Genomic DNA, 17,889 nt, shown 5'->3' on the forward strand with positions numbered 1-17,889 from the left:
TGCTGCCAGGCTGCTGCCGCTGCGTGGCTGCCGCTGGGGGCGTTTAACTGAAGCGACGCTGGTGCTGGGGCATGCTGGGCATGCTGGGGCCCTGGTGCTGCAGATGGGCCTGGAGTGGCACTCTCGCGCCTATCCCCAGCGGCTGCCCCTCAACGGCCGCGGCAAGCCTGAGCCGGCTGGCATCCTGGACGGTACGCCTACCTGACGCAGGAGCTCTCTGTCTCGTGGGGATTGCGGACCGTGTGCAGCCGTCCCATGCATGCATGCGTGTCCATGTGGGCAGCGTGCCCAGGGAACAGGATGCAAGCCTGCGCTCTTTGACTCTTGTGAATGAAGATAGATAAAGAGCTGCCGCCGCTGCCTGCAGGCACGGCTCGCTCCAGCGACTTTACAGACCCGCAGCAGGGCTATGAGGACCCGCCTGCCACGCTCGGGGGAGTGCTGACCTGGCTGCTGTCCACGCTGCACCCCCTCCTGCCACCGGGCATGCGGCACAATGCCATGCCGCTGTCGGGCAACCAAGCCAGGCAAGGCCGCGGCAGTAGCCCGGAGGCTGGAATCAAGCGCTGCTCCTGGTGTGGCGGGGAGACCAGCAGCCACCTGCGGAACCTCCGCTGCCCTGCTGCGCAGGAACCGCCTGCTGACGCTGGCGACGCGGCGGCACGACCCGGCGCTGCCGCCGCACGACCTGGCGCGCTGCGAGGCGCTCTCTCACCGCGGCAGGAGCCGGGCGATCATCAAGATGCTGGCGGCCGAGGGCCTGCTGGACCCGGAGGAGGTGGTGGAGGTGGTGGTGGTGGTGCCGGACGACGCGTCGGTGGCGGCAGGCGACACGGCGGGCGGCGGCAGCAGCGGCGGCGGCGGCGGCGGCAGCGGGATGGGGCGGCAGCCCAGCGTGATCATCGTGCCGCAGCGCCGGGACTCTGTGGCCTCCAGCCTCAACTTGTGCTTCTCCAACAACGTGAACAACGTGTGAGGAAAACAAGAGAACATGCAAGGAAGAAGAGGAAACATGCGAGGCACGGGCACAGCTGGTGCCAGCCAGGACGGTACCGCTACCCGGACTTTCCCCCTGCCCCCAGCCAGCTCTCTGGGTTGGCCTGGCTCCAGTCGCCCGTGCAGTGTGTTACAAGGGCACCCACCAACCGCAACTGGCCCCAGGCAGGATGCATGCCCTTCATGCCGTGCCGCAACTCGCTCAGAAGGCGGCGCCCCAGCCGCCGCCGCCGGGCGCCCCGCCAGCCTGCACACGCGGTGCCGCGCCCTGGAAGCCGCCGGCAAAGCCGCCACCGGGGGCACCGCTGCCACCGCCGCCCGGGCCGCCGCGCAGGCCGCCCCTGCACTCGGCAAGCATCCGGTGGGCACACGGAAGGCGAACTGTGTGTCCAGGATGCAGCCCTCACGACTGCTCGGCACCTTCCCGCTGGCTTGGACCACACGGCTGGCGGCGTCCCTGTCATCCCCGCCGCCCTGCAATGCCCACAGCCAGCCGCCCGCAGGGCCGCAGGCTTGCCTGAAGAAGGGCCTGGCGGGCGGCTCCCGGTTCTTGCGGTCCTTGCGGGAGCGCACGCGCACCACGCGGGAGTGGATGGAGGCAGAGATGGAGTAGTAGACCTTGCTGGGTGCCATGGGGGAGGGGGTCGGGTGGGGGGAGCAGGTGGTGAGTGTTGGTGAGTGTGCAGGGGTCGAGTTGGATGATGGAGAGGGCGGAGGAGGAGGAGGCCGGGGAGCCAGGCTGGCAGGTGAGGAGGCTGGCAGCAGAGCCGGGTGAGAAGGGTGGGTGGCAGGTGGGGCGTTGGGGCCCGGTAGACGAGCAGGCACGCGGCGCCACGTCGCCGGCCAACGCCTCCCAGGCGCCGGCCCCGCCGCGCGGCCACTCCACGCCGCGGATGTGGGCAGCCAATCTCCCCGCGCACGCACTACCCCACCACCACCACCGCCACGGCTGCACACAGAAGCGGCACGCACCACACCCACCCAACCTGCCCACCGGTACATCTTGGGCAGCGCATATCCCTCCAGCGGCGAGGCCTCCGCGATATCTCGCAGGGCAGACGCGTCCACCATGTTTCGCACCTGCAGCCGGTGGGGTGGAGGAGGCATGGACTGCCTTGGAGCACGTCTGAGGCATGGCAGGGGAATTGGCCCCACCCACCCACCCCCTTCAACTGATTTGGGCAGGCGTAGGTGGGTGGGGCGCGGCCATCGGCTGAAGCTCACCAGGAAGCGCTTGATTGCCTTATCCTTGGGCACCTGCGGCAGCACAGAGGGAGGCAGATTGGGGGGGCAGCTTGGGGCTCGATTGCGGAGGCGGGGGTGGATGAAAGCGGCAGGGGTGGCGGCGTGAAGGGCGATCTCGAGGGAAGCTTGGCACCACGCGCTCTGTCAGTCCTGCCAGCGCTCACCGCTGCCGCCCCGAGCGGCTCACCATGGCAGCGCTTGTCTCGCAGCGCACGCGCCTCACCTGCATGGCAGCGGCGGCAGCAGCTGGGAGGTAGCAACACAGAGGGAGGCGGACCGAGCATCAGGGCGTTGCGGTGGCAAGCGGAGAGTGCGGCAGGCGGAGTGCAGGCAGCATGCCCTCAATTGGTGGCGCTTACATGGCCCCTGCCGTGCTTGTTGCTGCATGCAAGCGGGCAGACACACGAGGGGTTTAATGGTCAGTGGCCAGGTCTTGTCGCCACTGCGCCTGCGCCGCGCCCCGCCAGCAGGCGAGGACACCCGGCGCTCGCTGCCGCCACTGGCTGCTGGCAGCCTGCCTTCTGCCAGGCACTGCACCCCGGCAAGGGCCAGCCTTGGACCGGGCTTCCGAGCAGCTGTTGCTGGTGAAACACCTCACCGGCCGTTGTTGCGCCTCTTCTTGGTCATGGTGGCTTCAGCGGCCGCAGGGGCTGCGAGGAGGGCACGGGAGAGGCCTGCCAGGAGGCGTGCTGACGCCAAGAGCGGATGCATGCACTGTGGAAAGCATGCCAAGAAAGCACAGAGGGCCCCCCTGCAGGTCGCTCTGCAGAATGATCGCAGTCCTTCTGAAACTGGCGGCAATGGGAAAGTTTGGAGCCAGCGGGGGCGCCGCGCCGTGACGTCGGCGTGACGTCGGCGGTAGCGGCAGCGGGCCCAGCTGTGTCTGCTGATTTACAGTGGAGGGGTGGTGAGGGACGTTTTAACCAAGATGGTACGAGTTTGAGGGTAAATAAGCTCACAGAGGTCGGGACAGACCCTTCAAACTGAGTCCTGCTCATAAACAAGCAAGACAGCAGGTGGCGCCCGGCGGAAAAATTGGGGAGGGGCGCCCCGCGCCTGACAGGGGCTGCGGGGCGAATTGCAGGGTGGGAAGTGGATCAGTCATCGTCAGGGGTGCTGTGGGTCGCTGAGAGAGAAGTATTGCGGGTGGAGTAAGGGTAGCACTCAAGGGGCGCACTGGCAGCGTTCGATGGCTAGCGAGGGGGCCCCGAGGCGCTCAGTGAGGGAGATGAAAGCAAGTAATAGGGAGGCGTTCTCATGTGGCATCACGGTGTGGAATATCAGCTTTTCAGCTGCACTAACAACTCACTATGATCTCAGGGGACGGCAGCTCACGACAGCTGGCGGCAGTCGAGCCGGCTCAGCGTCGCAAGGGAGCCGCCAGCCCCACTACCTTCACTCACTCCAGCCCCTCCTCCACGCCCTCCAGCACCTCAGAGGAGTTGAAGCGCCCCCCAGAGGCCACCCAGGCCCCCGTCAGGCCGGTGCGGCTGGCGTGCAGGGGGGGCACCGTCGCCTCGTGCGGGGCGGAGGAGGCGCGAGCCAGGCGGCTGATCGCCTGAGCCATGCCGCCCTCCACCTCCTGCAGCAGACCAGGGCAACAGCCAGGTGGAGGATCAGTCGGCAAGCCAGCCCGGGGGTGGCATATCGCAGCTAGCACGCCCTGCCTCCGTCCCGGCATGCGCCGCCACCAGCGGCATGCATGTTGAGCCCGGCAGCACTGCCCACAGGCCGCGCCGCCGCCAGCAGGCATCCACCTTGACGGCAAACGAGCCCCGTGCCCTGGCAGAGCTGCGCCTCGGGCTGCCCGACTGCACGCGCGCCGCCGCGCGCTGCAGCTGCTCCGGCCGCGCCGCGCCGCCGTGCCCGCCCAGCGGCAGCTGCGCCACGGACTGCGCGCTGCGCCCGCTGTGCGCGCTGTGCGTGGAGGGTGCCTGGGAGCCGGGCCCTTCGGCGGGCAGGATCTCGGAGGAAGCATAGCTGGCCTCAGACGCCGCCCTGCTGGTGCCGGCGCTGGTGTAGCTGGAGGGGCGGCTGGCCACGCTGCCCGGCGGCAGCGAGCTCAGGCGGCTCTGCGAGCGGGCCAGCCGCTCGGCGACGCGCGCCACCCGGGCCGCCGCCTCGTCCTCCCACATCACCTGCCGCCGGGCAACGCACAACGGGCAGGCGTGGGTGGCAGCAAAGGGCACATGCGCATCCCACCATCACCAAAACCACCCCAGAAATGCCGGCGCCTGCCAGCTGCTGCCAGGGCTGCGCCTGCCAGCTGTCCCCAACTCCACCCCCGCCCACCTGCGGTGGCTTGCTCTTCAGGTACTCCCTCATCGCCGCCTGCTCCGCCGCCTGCTGCGAGGCGTATCGCTCGGCCTGCACCCCGGCCCGCCGCGCCTCCTGCATCCCCGCCACCGCCGCCATCGTGCGGGCCATGCTGACGGGCATGCGCGCGCCGCCGGCGCCGGGAGCGCGTGGCAGCAGCTGCACCCCGGACGCCAGCTGCTTGCCGCCGCCGGCGGCAGAGGCGTGCACGCTGATGGTGGCGCCGTAGCCGCTCTGCTTCAGCGCGGCGCGGCGGGGGGTGATGGGCTGGCGGTACCGCGGCGTGTAGGCACCTTCCAGGTCCAGGCTGTTCACGCTGTGGGTGCGCCGCACCGGCGGCGGCGACTTCTTGAGCTCCTTGCCGTCGAACGTGAAGGCGGGGGGCGCCTTGGCGGCACCGTCTCTGGCCAGCTTGCGGCGCCACAGCCACCACAGCAGGGCGCCTGCTGGTGCGTAGGTGGGGGAGGGGGCAGGCATGGGGGCAGCACGTCATCCGGGCGTGGAATCACCAGCAGGCGGCAGGCAGCGGCCGGCGAGCGCAGGGGAGACGAGCGGGCACGTGCCGCGCTGCGGCCCTACCCGAGGCCGCCGCCGCGCCCAGCAGCGCCCCGGCGATGACCAGTATCTCCCAGGTCCCCAGCCCGCCGCTGCTGGATACCGGGAAGCCCGTGCCCACGGCAGACAGCGGGCTGGGGGGCGACGCATCCGACAGGTTGGCCACCGTCAGCGGGACGAGGGCGGTGAGGTTGGGCGGGTTGGTGGTGCCGGGGTAGACTGACATGACCTGCACCTGGCTCACTGCCAGCCCTGCGCCGCAGGGGATGCCGCAGCCGGGTTCGGTCGGGAGAGAGTGGGCAGCTGCTGCGGCAGACGGCACGCGTGGCGGAGGACGGGAGCAAGCGCACGTGCGCGGGCCTGCCCTGGGGCTGTGCAGCGCACCTCGCAGGCGCATGCGCGTTGCCAGCATGCCAGAGGCCGCCGACGCCACCAGCACTCCCTGCACCGCCGCCTGGCTGCCGGCTGGCGCCTGCACTGTGGCCCGGATGAGGGCGGCCTCCATGATGGTGTACAGGCTGGGGATGGCGGCCACGCCCGAGGCCTCGGCGTCGGCCAGGCGTCGGCGCAGGCGGCGGCCGCCGCCCGAGCTGGCGTTGCCCGCCGCACGCAGCAGCTGCGTGTCGGCGCCGACCACAGCGAGGCCGCCATCTGCCAGCACCCCGGCCACCGCCGCCAGCGCCTGGGTGCTCTTCACCCCCGTCCACGGCACCAGGTTGTCCCCAGCCAGGCTGAGGATCATGGACAGCGGGCCCACCCCGCTGCCGGGGCTGGCAGCGGGCGACGCGGCTGGAGAGGGAGCCGCAGACGGCGCCGGGGTGGCTGCCACGACCGGCGAGGAAGGCGGCGGAGAGGCCTGCAGCGCATGGCAGCAGGCGCGGGCGTTGGTAGGCGAGTCGAGCCACGGGGTGGCCAGGCGGGATGCCCACAGCATGCACACACCGACAGCTATGCAGGCTCACCAGGGGGGTTGAAGGGGTGGCTGAAGCTGGCGGGCTGGCGACAGGCACCGGAGAGGGCGAGGGGCTGGGCACAGGCGCTGGGCTAGGGCTGGGCACTGGCGTGGGGGAGGGGGAGGGAGATGGAACTACTGCAGGCGACTGCGGCTGGGCGGCCGGGGAAGGGGTGGCGACCCTAAACCCTAAAAACCCTAAACAATTGGAGACGTCGCTGGCAAGGGACTGGGCTCTGTCGGCGTGGTGGGTGCTGTGGACTCCTGTGGAGCAAGTGTCTCGGGTGGTGTAATGGTAATGCTGGAAACCACAGAGTTGCCATCTGGCGGCGCAGAAGCCGGGGAGGTTGCGGCAGCTGGGCTCGGCACCGCGGCTGGTTCTGCTGGTGCTGCCGCCGCAGGTGGCGTAGAAGTGTCCTGGGCCGTCGCGGGGACGGTGCAGGACGCCAGGAGCAGGAGGGTCAGCAGCACACATGCTCCTTGCCCATGTGCCAACACATCCGCCCGCTGGCGGCGGCGGCGGTTGGCGCCCATCGGGGCTGCCTGGCGACCCCCGGGTGTGTGCTGGTGGCCCTGGCGGGTCTTGAGGCCCCAGGATATGCAGCCCAACCCAGCAATGGGAGGCTACGCGGTGCGGTTGGTTGGGCGACGGTTCGGCGTCACCTTGACGCAGCCTCGCCCGAATCAAAGCGGCCAGAAGAGCGCGGGATTTGCAGAAGCTTTGGCCTTGGAGCCCCAGCAGTGACCGCCAAACCGGTTGTACTGCCATCAGGAAACCAGCCCGATAAGGGCGCCATGCCTTTATCGCAAAGTTCAATACCCCCTGCGGCATCCTGCAGCCAGCAAGGGGCACCCCTGGGCCACCTGGTGCGATGCGGTAGCAACACCCGCTGTGCGGCCCTGCATCGCCGCGGCCGCCGCTGGGTCCATTCCATGGGCGTCACAGCTGCAGGAGCAGGTTCCTGGCTGGGATGACGGCGGCTCCATTGGGACCCGGAGGAATTGGCCTGTCCGACAGTGAAACAGGATTGCGGCTTGGTCCGCGGCTGGCGACACTAGTGCTACGGCCATCAGCCTGAGCGTTGCCCGCAAACTTTGCTGCCAGCTGCATTCTCGCCAGATGCAAGCAGCGTTGCAATTCCCCCCCGTTGAAACAGGCCAAAACAACAGAAAGGCTTGCACGTTAGTGCAGAAATGAAATTTATGGGTGCTTACGTCGCTGCGCATTGGCGCCGCTGTGTGGCCGCCGCCCCACCGCCACCTCCAATTACACAGTGCCCAGCCGGGATGTTTGCTGGCAGCCTAAATGCCACAGACAGAGGCTGGCCGGACCCTGGACGTCGATACCTGGCGGCCCAGGAAAGTTGCTTTTTTGATCAAAACCGCACCCTCACGGCGCGCTCGTCCTCCTCTCCCTCTGTCTCCTCCCCTGCACATCATGCCTGTCCTGGCGACCACGCGCTGCGGCGCTCCGTTCAGGATTGGGGCGCCTTCCGGGCCCAAGCGGCGCCTGACTTTCACCCCGCCAGCCTCCCGCATGCTGGGCCGCACTGAGGGTAAGCAGCCAGAGGGCAACCAGACTTCGGGCTTCATCCCTCCCGACCTCTCACTTGCGTGTTCCCCACCTCTCCCTGCTGCAGCTCCCTGCACGCACGCCGCCGCGGCGGTGGTGGCGACACCGGCGAGCCCCGGCAAGCCAGCCCCCACCGCCGGCGATGGCGGCAGCGGTCGCACCCCTCCCCCGGTGCCGCCCACCGACTCCGCCGCTGGCAGCGGGGGCGGGGGTGGCGGCGGCTCCGGCTGGGCCCCAGTGGCCTTTGTGATGCAGCACAAGTCTGTGCTGGTGTTCTTTGGCGGCGTCGGCAGCTTCGTCGTCGGCTGCATCACCATGTACCACAAGATGCTCAGCTGGCTGGACAACCGCTTGTCAGCGTTGGAATCCAGGTTCGACACCAAGCTGGAGAAGCTGCGGGAGGACATGAACCGGGGCTTCAGCATGCTCGCCGCCCAATTCAGCAAGGTGGACGACCGCCTCCGAAGCGTGGAGAAGAGTACCAGATAGGTAGTGGGCTTGTGGCCTGCGGCTACCCGCCCGCCGCCACACACCCGCTTGCCTGCTGGCAGAGCTGCCGCCTGCTGTGGGGGGCCTTGCCCGCTGGCTGCGCGCCCGCTGTGAAAGCTAGTGAAAACTGTCGACCGTGTTCTTTCTGCAATTGTAATGCACAATGGCGCCATTGCCGTTGCCCCTTTCAAGGCCATGTGCCCAACTTTCCTTTATCCTCGCCCAACTCGCTGCGCTTGCCTGCGTGTTCCCCACCTCTCCCTGCTGCAGCTTTCTGCGCGGGCTCCACGCTGCTGATGCCCGCCATCCCAAGAAGTGATTGCGGTGGTGGCAGCGGTGGTGCCGCTGCTTGCAATCACGCCTGCACACAATGCCATCGAGGATGGCGCAAACACGGCGATGCAATGACTGTGGTTTGTTGACAAGCTGATGCTGCTGCCGCCACCTGGCCTTGCCCGCTGGCAGCGCGCCCAAATCTTATTCTTTAACGACTTGAACTGCAACGTGGCGCCATTGCCCCTTTCAACACCCGCTTTATCCGTAGGCCCCTTTTCCCCCTCTCAGACTGGCTTATTTGTGCCGCCTATACTCTCGTTACTCAATCGATACACTCTTCATGTGCCCTTGTGATTGGCACTCTGCCCACTCACCCCCTCTGCTGCGAACACTGTTTTGTTACCTGTCCTCCCTCTTGCTCTCCTGTTTGCCCCCACCCCATTTCAACCATGACCAGAATTACCTGGAGTTTCTTCTGCGCTGCTGCTGATGTTAAGCTCCTCTTGCAACTGTAAAAACGTATGTGCCGACAGGCGTGCACCCTGGTGCACGAGAGGACACACAACGGACGGGCAGCGCTGCTGGGCAACGGGAATGAGCAGCGGGGCTTGAGTGTGGCAGGTTGCTACTTCCTGGAGGCATGCATCTGCCAGGCCTGCACGTCGCTGATTGTCCGACCTGCTGCCCACAGCGGCTGCTGGCTTGAGCTGCTAGCAGGCGGGTGCAAGGCATGGGTGGTTACATTGTAAATGAAGGTTGGCAACAACAGAGGAGCGTGGCGCGCCCGCTGCAGCAGCCAACCTTCCTGCCACCGAGGCCTCGCCATCCTGTCTCCCGCCGCCCGCTGACCTGGCAGAACGCATTGCAACACAACAGACACAACCCCGTCGCGGATGCGCTTGCGGCCCTGTCACAACGCCTTCACAGACCTGCCAAAAGGCCTCACAGTGCTCACAACCCTACGTCAATCGCCTTGGCCCGGCGCGCGATGGGCCGCTGCACGCCTCGCTGTCTTTGATCACACCGCACTGATCGCAGCGGCCGGATGGGCTGCGCCGGCAGCAAGGCGCCACCCGAGCCGGGGGGCGAGCTGCCGGCCGACAGCCAGGAGGAGGTGTGGCTGAGGAAGCGGCAGCAGGCTGCAGAGAGGAGGAGGAGCAGGTGTGGGGACGGCTGCTGCGCATTGTGCGGGAGCACGCTCACTGGCAGCTGCCGCCGCCGCCGCCAGCCGCTCGTTACCACCCTGCCGCTGGTTTGCTGCTGCCAGTCTCGCACCCCTGGCTGACTCACTCGCCATCCGAATTTTCGCAGACATGTGGTGGGCGGCGGCGGCCCAGCGGGCGGCCTGGGCGGGGCGGCGGCGCCTGCGGGGCTTCCGCCCACCGGGGCGCTGCGCCGCCAGCCCACCTCCTCCCTTGGCAGCTCCGACAGCGACAGCGATGTGGCCAGCGACTGGGACCGCTACAGCTGGCACCTCGAGGCGGAGCACCCAGGCAAGGCTAGCAGGCCTGGCAGCCCGGCGGCCGCGGTCTCGGGGCCAGGCTGCTGCTCTTCCCAGCTCCTGCTTTCTTTTTGCTGCCTGCACAAGACAAGCGCGCTGCCTGCTGCGATTGCTGGCCTGCACATGCTCAACCGGTGGCGTGTCCCACCTGTTGGCATGCAGCCTCAATGGCGTCGCCTAGCCCCAGTCAACTCACTCCCCGCGACACCCTCTGCAGCCTGAGCATGACGGGCTCACTGGGCAGCCAGCTGAGGTGTGCCTGCTGGGCTGCGCTGTGTGTGGGCAAGCATGCAAGCATGCATTCTGGCAGTCGATAGCCCATGCCTCCCACATGCTGCATGCTGCTTAAACCACCGCTGCGCATCCACCGCTGCTGCAGAATGCGGCACGACTCCCTGTTTGGGCTGAGCACCGCGCCGGCGCTGACGCCTGTCAGGTGGGGCCACCGCCGCTGCCGCTGGCTGCCTGGCTTGCTGCTACCTGGTCGGCGCGCGTCTGCGGTGGCGGCTTGGGCTGATGCAACCAATGGGTGAAGAGGCATGAGCAGCAGCCTCTGCTGGGTGCGACGGTCGATGCTGCCCTGCCTGCCCCGCCCGCAGGGACAGCGGTCAGCTGCGGCTGTGCAAGGTGTCTGGCTGCACGTTTGTGAACCAGTACATGGTGATCAAGTACCTGGGCAGGCAAGTGGGTGATGTGGGTGGAAGGGTGGTGTGGGTGTGGTGGCAGCAGAGCTGCCAGGCAGGGGCACCACTGTCCCTCGGCCCAGAGCTGTCCCTCGGCGCAAGCGAGCTGCACCGCCATGCCCGCCTGCCTGCTGTGCAGGGGCTCCTCGGGCCGCGTCTTCCTGTGCATGGGCCTGGATGACTACCGCCTGTATGCGGTCAAGGTCGGTGTGTGTGTGTGCGTGTGTGTGTGTGCAGCCGCTGCTGCTTCTGCTGGGCAGGTCCACATCGGCTTGCTGAGCTGGCTGGCGGGATGAGTGGCTGTTAGGCTGGCAGGTGGGCGGGTGTGTCTCACGGCAGGGCTCCCACACTCTGCGCCGGGCCCAGCAGATTGTGAAGAAGGATCAGGCGGGGCAGCGCAAGGCGGCGCGCAGCGGCGCGGCCCGCCGGCCGCGCGACCCTCTGGAGGATCTGCGCCGCGAGATTGCCGTCATGCGGCGCTCGCTGCACCCAAACGTGGTGGCGCTGCGGGAGGTGCGGTTCGTGGGGCGTGTGCGCATAGCACTGACTGCGGCAGGGCGCCCGCTGGCCTCCCTCTCGCAGCTGTGGCCGACAGCTGCGTCAACATGCCGCTGCTGCCAGGCTTGCTCTCTCAGCATGCCGCCCAGCAAGCGGCTTCCCTGCCCGCCCCTCCCTCCCTGCAGGTGGTGGACGACAGCAGCAGCAACAAGATGCTGCTGGTGATGGACTACATGGAGGGCGGCCCTGTGATGACGCGGGAGGGCCTGGGTGCGCCCCTCCTGCCGGCTGCCGGCTGCCGGGGCTGCCTGGAGCGTCGGTGGGCAGTGCATGGTCTGCTTCCCCGCTGCCTGGCCGGGTTGGTGCCCGTTCAGCCCAGCAGCCTGGTTTGAAAGTTGCGTCCTGCCGGTCCCAAGGACGGCACGATGGTCGCCCCTGCCTGCAGAGCGGGGCCACAGGATACCCGAGGAGGTTGCCCGCCTGTACTTCAGGGACATGTGCAAGGTGCCGCCTGTACCGCAGCAATGTGCCGCAGCAATGTACCGCCCCACCCTCGCTCTCGCTTGCAGCTCACGCTTGCCGCCACCACACACCGCACACTGCCGCTCACCGTGCCATGCTACTTCCCACTGCCCCTCACCCCCCCCGCCCCGCACACATACACACCCACACACCCACTTCAGGCTCTTGACTACCTGCACTGCGCCCGCAAGGTGGTGCACGGCGACTTGAAGCCAGAGAACGCCCTGATGGGCGCCGCCGGCCGCGTCGCGCTCTCCGACTTTGGCTGCAGGTGCGGCCGCCGCCTGGAGGCGCAGCATGCACTGTACATGGCCATTCCCCGCGCCGCCCCGCGTCAGGCCGCGAAGCTTTGCCTGTTCCCCTGCTGCCTCGCCAGATGTTTTGGATCGGCGCGAGGACCTGCTGGCATGCCCACATCCCAGTTGATGTTACCTACCAACCTCGACCCAGTGCCCGCCTCTTCTCCTGCTTCCCATCGCGCACTGCAGCAAGGTCCTGTCAGAGTCTGACGCACAGTTTGAGCGCTGCAACGGCACGCCCGCCTTCCTGGCTCCAGAGATGATGCGCCCCAATGCGCGGTACAGGTGAGCGGTACATGATGTACTGCAGTGTGTGCCGCAGGGAGCTGCCGAGAAGGGGACTTCGGTTGCTCCTCAGCTCCTGCCTGCCTCCTGTGCTCGCAGGGGCCGGCCCGCCGATGTTTACGCTCTGGGAGGCTGCCTCTACTCCTTCGTCTTTGGAAAGATCCCCTTCAGGCACGCTGCCAACACCGCCATTGCAGCAGCAGCAGCAGCAGCAGCAGCTTTATTAGGGCCCCACCCTGTTCCACTCGCCAGGCTGATATGGCGCGCACGCAGCGTTTGGTTGCTGTGGCAAGTTGGAACTCGCGCTTGAACAGATGGCTCCTAAGTTTAGTTTACTTTCTGTGTCCAGGGCCGACACTGTGCTGCAGCTGTTTGAGGTGGTGCAGACGCAGCCGGTCACCTTCCCTGCCGACCTTGCTGCCTCGGAGGAGCTTCGGGGGCTGCTGCTGGGCATGCTGGAGAAGGTGGGTTGGGTTGGGTGGGGCTAGGGAGCAGTGCCCACAAAGCTGTCAACCTTCTGTGGGTCGGGAGTGGCTGGGACTGGCCACACCAGCTCGTGTCGCCCATTGTGGCGCGAGTGCTTCTAGTGCTATTAGGCGCATCTGGTGTGGGTGCTGGCCAGGTTGGGAAGGCGACAGGCTGAGGGGTTCTTCCCCCTCCCCGTGCATGCAGGACCCTGAGAAGCGACTGTCGCTGGCCCAAGTCATGGCGCACCCGTGGCTGATGGCGGGCGGCGCCCTGCCTCCGCTGCGCTCCTGCCTGCAGCGGGACCCAGGGCAGCGGCCTCAGCGGCCGCCGGCAGACGGCGCAACAGCAGCGGCAGCAGGAGTAGACGCAGAGGGCGACGGCAGTGGAGCTGAGCAGCAGCAGCAGCACCCCGGCAAGGAGGAGGGGGAGGAGGAGGAGGAGCGGGAGCGGGAGCAGCAGGAGCAGCTGCTCAAGGGATCGCTGGAGGGGCTGGTGGCGGATGGCGGCCTGCAGGTGCACAGCTTTGCGGCGGGGGAGCATCTGATGACGCGAGGCCAGGCAGGCGCGTGGGGCGGGGTCGGGATGGCATGGCTGGGGCCTCCTGGGCGGATGAATGTATCCAGCAGCTGCATGGTACAGCTCACATTGCCTGCACTTGCATGTCTCTGGCGGCTGCTGCTGCTTGCCGCTTTTTGTTTGCCGGGGCCTCCCGACAAGGCGGCACATGCTGCCCGTGCGCTTTGCAGGCGCGCACCTGCTGTACATTTTAGAAGGGGAGTGCGAAGTCCTGTACAAGACCGCTCCGCTGCCACCACCGCAAGCGCCCGCCCCTGCGGCACCTGCCGCCAGCAAGCCAGCCAGCGCCTCCCAGCAGCAGCAGCAGCAGCAGCAGCAGCACATACGGCAGGTGCAGGAGGACAGTTCAGTAGGCAGCCGGGCGGGGGACACCGTGGGCGGGCCTGCGGCGGCGGCAGGTAAGCGGCGCTCTGCTGCCGCGCTGTTCACGCCTAGCGTGCACGCCCGCGACAGGCACCGCAGCGCCGAGCCGGCTGCCGGCCCAGAGGGCAGCCTAGCCAGCACCGGCACGCAGGCAGCACAGCAGCAGCAGCAGCAGCAGCGGCATGTCGATGCGCTCTGCTCCCTGAGGGACAGCAGCTACATTGCCGAGGCTGCTGTAGCGGCAGCGGAGGACATGGATGGTGCTGGGGCAGCACAGGGGGTGCCGCAGCAGGCCCCCAGCAGCCTGCAGCGCCTGGAGAGCACCGCCAGCAGCTACGCCCAAATCGCCTTGCCAAACCATCGCACCAGCAGCCAGGCAGAGGGCGGAGCAGCGCTGCCGCCAGCTGGTGGCAGCGCCCTCCCTCCGCTGCCCCCCAAGCGGCAGCCGATCCAGCAGCCCCAGCCCCAGCAGCAGCTCCACGTCAGCATCCCGGCAGCCCAGGGCGACCCTTCCACTCCCAACCTGTCCCCCGAATCATCCGGGGCGGGCGCGGCAGGCGGCAGCGGCGGCGCCACGCCCCCTCAAGGCAGCCCAGAGGGCCTGGCAGCAGCAGCGGCGGCCGCAGCAGCAGCCACGCCAAGCCCAGGGCCCTACGGCCTGCAGCGGCACATGGGAGTTGATCTGGAGGGGGCAGCAGCGCACCTCTACTCCCCAGGGCCTCCCTCTGCCACTGCCACGTCAGCGCCAGCCGGCCCCGGTGCCAGCCCAGCTGCCCGCGCCGCTGGCCAGGAGGAGCTGCAGCTGAGCGAGGGGGGGCAGCAGGTGCAGCAGGGGCAGCAGGGGCAGCGGCAGGGGTCTCCTCAGCCAGAGGTGGAGGGAGAGGAGCTGCCGCCCACGCTTCTAGACGTGAGCGCCTGCTGGCTCTGGCTTCCCTTGGCGCTCCTGGGTCTACTTTACTGCTGCCACATGCCGCATTTGGCTCCTGCCCTGCTCAGGGTTGTAGCAGTAGCAGTACCATGTTGGCACCGCCCGTCTTCCTCCACACCGCCAGCTGCTGCCTGTTTTCGCCCGACCGACGCACTCTGGCACTGCCCCTGCCCTCCCCTGCCTGCCTGCCCCTGCCCGCCCCTGCCTGCCACTGCGTGCCTGCCCCTGCAGGCCGCCACCCGAGCCAAGGAGGTGCTGGAGAGCCTGCGCCGCGGGCCGCGGCTCTTCCTGGCGGCGCGCCGCGGGCCGGGGGACTTTGTGGGAGAAATGGAGGCGCTAGGTGGGCTCTGCTCCGGCTGTGTGCCATGGGCCAGCCTGGACTGTTAAGTGGGCCCGCTGCAGGCACGGGATGAGATGCAAGGGCCCTGCCTGCACACCCCCATCAGCCTACCTAACGTGTGCCCGCCAGCTTCTCCCCGCCCCGTGCAGGCGGCAGCCAGAGCCGGCGGGTGGCGACCGTGGTGGCGGCCAGCAGCATCGTGCAGGCGGTGCTCATCCCGTACCCGGCCGCCAAGTCCTACCTGGCCCAGTGCCCGCTGGTGGGCTGCTGCCAGAGTTCTGCAAACAAATTGGTCGCACCACCACAGCAGCAGCTGAGCCGAGTCCTTGCCAAGTCTTGCATGCCATGCAAGGCTCCAAGCCTCGGCCAGCCGCGTGTTGGGCAATGGCCCTCTGCTGGCTCAGAGCCCTGCACCAACCTGTCCCACCGCAAACCCTGGCTCACTCCACGCCATGCCACTCCCCCCTGTGGCTCCACCCCGCAACCGCCGCCCCCCGCCCCTGGCCCCCACGCCCCCGCAGGCCAAGCAGCAGCTGGCGCAGCTCATGTGGCTGCGCCAGAGCGAGGACATAGTGCTGGAGGCGCTCGCCAGGCTGGCGGCGCTGGGAGACGACATGCTGCGCCTGCTGCGCCAGTGAGTCATCGGGGCGGCCGGCGCCCTGCGGCAACAGCGAGGCCCCTGGCGCGGCGGCCGACAACCGGCACTGCCGGCACACCCACTGCGGCAGCCACCGCAGCGCCTGCACCGCCCAAAGGCGCTCCTGGCATGCTTCGGATCAATCACACGCCTGGGAGCTGCTGGCTGGGCCTGACTGTTTGTAAGCATTGCATTGTAAGCATTGCATTGAAGGGCACAGGGCAGAGGCAGCAAGGCAGGCAGACAGGGCCGTGCAGAGGCACGAGGGGCATGCAGGCAACACAGGAGGGCTTGGCCGGCAGAAGCGTGTGCATGGGCGACCGCATGCTTTTTGCACATGACGGTGCGCATGAAATGAGGTAACATAGGTACAGAGCAGTACAAGAGGGCACACAGTACACAGGGAGAAGGTACACGGCCATAGGAGCGGTGTGGCCTCTACGCGGCCAGTGGGTTGATGCTGAGGTTGAGCGCCATGCGCAGAAGGTCTGAGACTCCTACGGCTACGGCATGGCGCGCCCGCCCCATGCCGCGCCTGATGGCGCGCCGCTCGGCGTACGCGGCGTACAGCAGCGCGCATCCCAGCGCGGTGCGGGTGAGCTGGCGCAGGGCGGCGGCCGGGTCGGGGTCAGGCAGCAAGGCGCTGCTGCCGCCGGCTGGCGCCGCCGCTGCCTTGCTGCCCTCGCCAGTGGTGGTGGGCGCGGAGGTGCTGGTGCCCCCCACGGCTGCGTGCAGGCGCTGCCTCCACTCCTCGGCCTGCGGACCCAGCAGGGGGCGCAGGATGGCAGCCGCACCCTGCAGCATTTGATGCTGGCACCTGCCGAGCCAGTCGAGGCCCAGCGCTGAGGGCTGCAGCGGAGCCTCGCCCGCGGCGCCGCCCACGCTGCTGCCATCAGCGCCGGCCGGCTCTATCTCGTTGCCAGCCGGCGCAGCGGCAGCTTCGGCCGATGCGCCGTGAGCCGCCTGCGGCTGCACCGCCTTCTGCTGGAAGCTGTGTTCCTCCTCTGCCGCCGCTCCCTCCGCCCCGCTGCTTTCCGGCCAGCCAGGCTCCAGCTCCTGCTCCGCCCTAGTCGTCGCAACCCTGCTCTCCCAGCCGGCCGCCGCGCTGCCGCCGGCGGCGGCGCCGGGCGACCGCGCCTGCTGCTCCAGCTCCAGCTCGCTCAGCAGCAACTGGCGCTCCTCGGCGTTGATGGGCAGCTGCGTCTCCTGGACCCAGCGCATCACCTCTGTGGAGATGCAGGGGGGGGCGGGCAAGGCAGGGGGTGGGGGGGCAGCCAGATCGCTGTTCAGTATGCTGATGATCACAGCAACCAGCAAGGCAACTGGCGGGGGCAGAAGAGGCTACATTACTTCCTGCGAAGCTGCTTCCCGGCTTCTGTGACGCTGTTTCCCGGGGAGCGCACCTGCCGGCTCGCGCAGCTCCCGCAGCAGCACTTCCAGCGTGTAGAGGTGCAGCAGCGCCAGGTACTGCCGCCGAGACCAGCCTGCAGGCAGCACGGGGGTCCCCACGCGGCAGCGGCTGCGGGTCAAGGCGCCGTGGGTGCAGAGGGTGGGGATGCTGCGGCAGGGGGCTGCGGTTTGAGCCGCCTTTTCCTGTGCCAATCTCTGGGGGCTGCCACAGGAGTCGCATCCGACACCATGATGGCATGCATGCGAGGGAGCTGGCGAGGCAACAACGCGCACCGTTGCTGCTGCCTGCGGGGCCGGAGGGCTGGCAGGCGTCTAGCAGCTCGAGGATCAGGCGCTCCGCCTCGCGCCGGCTGTCTGTGTCCAGCGCAAGCGCCAGCCACAGCAGCAGCGTGTTGGGCGGCGCGGAGGCGGCGGAGCCAAACAGGCCGCGCAGCAGCCTGTGGGCCAGGCCAAACCTGCAAGGGGGCAGGGTGGCCAGGCTGGTGGTTTGAGGCGCGAGCCGGCACGCAGGTGGGGGCGCCGGCGCCGGGGAGCAGGTGAGCGGCAGCCAGCGGGCGCGTGGCGCTGGGGCTCTGCCCCTGCCTCTGCTGCCGATCGGGGCGCCTCCCCGAGCGCACCTCTGCGTCTCAAACAGCGTCTGCAGCGCCACGACGCACGCCCTGTCCTGAAGCTCCCGCGCGTCTGCTTGTCCTGCTGCTAGCTGGCAGGCCTGCCGTGCATGACGCTCGGCCTCGCAAAAATCGGAAAGCAGCAGAGCCCGCTCGGCTTGGTGGACGACCTCCGCAGCCATGGCTGCCATGGAGCCTCGGAGCGCTTGCGTAGCACTGCCGACCGTTGAATGCTATCAATCGTTTAAGTCTACGCCAAGGAAGGCAATTGCTGCCGATAGTGCCGATAAGCCGTGTCGGCTGTGACGTGTCGAATCTGCTGCTCTTAGTCTCGAAACGCTTCCAATCCATTGCCTCCACAGCCTGCTA

General features: G+C 68.2%; 4 protein-coding genes across 4 annotated transcripts; 1 reads left to right on the top strand and 3 right to left on the bottom strand.

Annotated features, from left to right (window-relative positions):
* Positions 1-1,198: 1,198 nt before the first annotated feature.
* Positions 1,199-2,868, bottom strand: CHLNCDRAFT_143518 (hypothetical protein; the record flags this gene model as incomplete). Its single annotated transcript, XM_005849198.1, has 7 exons — positions 1,199-1,337; positions 1,484-1,618; positions 1,991-2,076; positions 2,221-2,253; positions 2,429-2,464; positions 2,601-2,622; positions 2,840-2,868. 7 exons carry the CDS (start codon positions 2,866-2,868, stop codon positions 1,199-1,201), a joined length of 480 nt encoding a protein of 159 aa, XP_005849260.1.
* A 772-nt stretch (positions 2,869-3,640) lies between these two features.
* On the bottom strand, positions 3,641-5,854 carry CHLNCDRAFT_143519 (hypothetical protein; the record flags this gene model as incomplete). The annotated part of the gene is made up of 5 exons (XM_005849199.1): positions 3,641-3,823; positions 3,999-4,379; positions 4,534-5,000; positions 5,137-5,364; positions 5,497-5,854. The coding sequence occupies 5 exons, from the start codon at positions 5,852-5,854 to the stop codon at positions 3,641-3,643; spliced, it is 1,617 nt and encodes a 538-aa protein (XP_005849261.1).
* A 3,593-nt stretch (positions 5,855-9,447) lies between these two features.
* Positions 9,448-15,503, top strand: CHLNCDRAFT_143521 (hypothetical protein; the record flags this gene model as incomplete). The annotated part of the gene is made up of 18 exons (XM_005848995.1): positions 9,448-9,563; positions 9,714-9,930; positions 10,121-10,179; positions 10,283-10,339; positions 10,503-10,571; positions 10,726-10,789; positions 10,956-11,099; positions 11,270-11,354; positions 11,530-11,588; positions 11,768-11,877; positions 12,095-12,190; positions 12,290-12,428; positions 12,559-12,654; positions 12,863-13,224; positions 13,376-14,504; positions 14,757-14,865; positions 15,015-15,124; positions 15,387-15,503. The coding sequence occupies 18 exons, from the start codon at positions 9,448-9,450 to the stop codon at positions 15,501-15,503; spliced, it is 3,138 nt and encodes a 1,045-aa protein (XP_005849057.1).
* Positions 15,504-16,480: 977 nt separating this feature from the next.
* Positions 16,481-17,771, bottom strand: CHLNCDRAFT_57371 (expressed protein). Its single transcript, XM_005849200.1, has 4 exons — positions 17,530-17,771; positions 17,186-17,367; positions 16,906-16,986; positions 16,481-16,726 (listed from the first exon to the last, which is right to left on the bottom strand). Exons 1-4 carry the CDS (start codon positions 17,709-17,711, stop codon positions 16,569-16,571), a joined length of 603 nt encoding a protein of 200 aa, XP_005849262.1. The 5' UTR covers positions 17,712-17,771; the 3' UTR covers positions 16,481-16,568.
* Between the last annotated feature and the right edge of the window lie 118 nt (positions 17,772-17,889).

This window comes from Chlorella variabilis (assembly GCF_000147415.1).
Source record: "Chlorella variabilis unplaced genomic scaffold CHLNCscaffold_6, whole genome shotgun sequence".
Taxonomy (NCBI): domain Eukaryota; kingdom Viridiplantae; phylum Chlorophyta; class Trebouxiophyceae; order Chlorellales; family Chlorellaceae; genus Chlorella; species Chlorella variabilis.

What these genes read in the sequence shown, in the direction of transcription:
- CHLNCDRAFT_57371 (XM_005849200.1), bottom strand. Translation starts at nt 17,711, where the DNA reads ATGGCAGCCATGGCTGCGGAGGTCGTCCACCAAGCCGAGCGGGCTCTG. An exon ending in CCCCGCAGGCAGCAGCAACG is followed by an intron (nt 16,987 to 17,185) that starts GTGCGCGTTGTT and finishes TGCTGCCTGCAG; the next exon opens with GCTGGTCTCGGCGGCAGTAC. An exon ending in GGAGCTGCGCGAGCCGGCAG is followed by an intron (nt 16,727 to 16,905) that starts GTGCGCTCCCCG and finishes ATCTCCACAGAG; the next exon opens with GTGATGCGCTGGGTCCAGGA.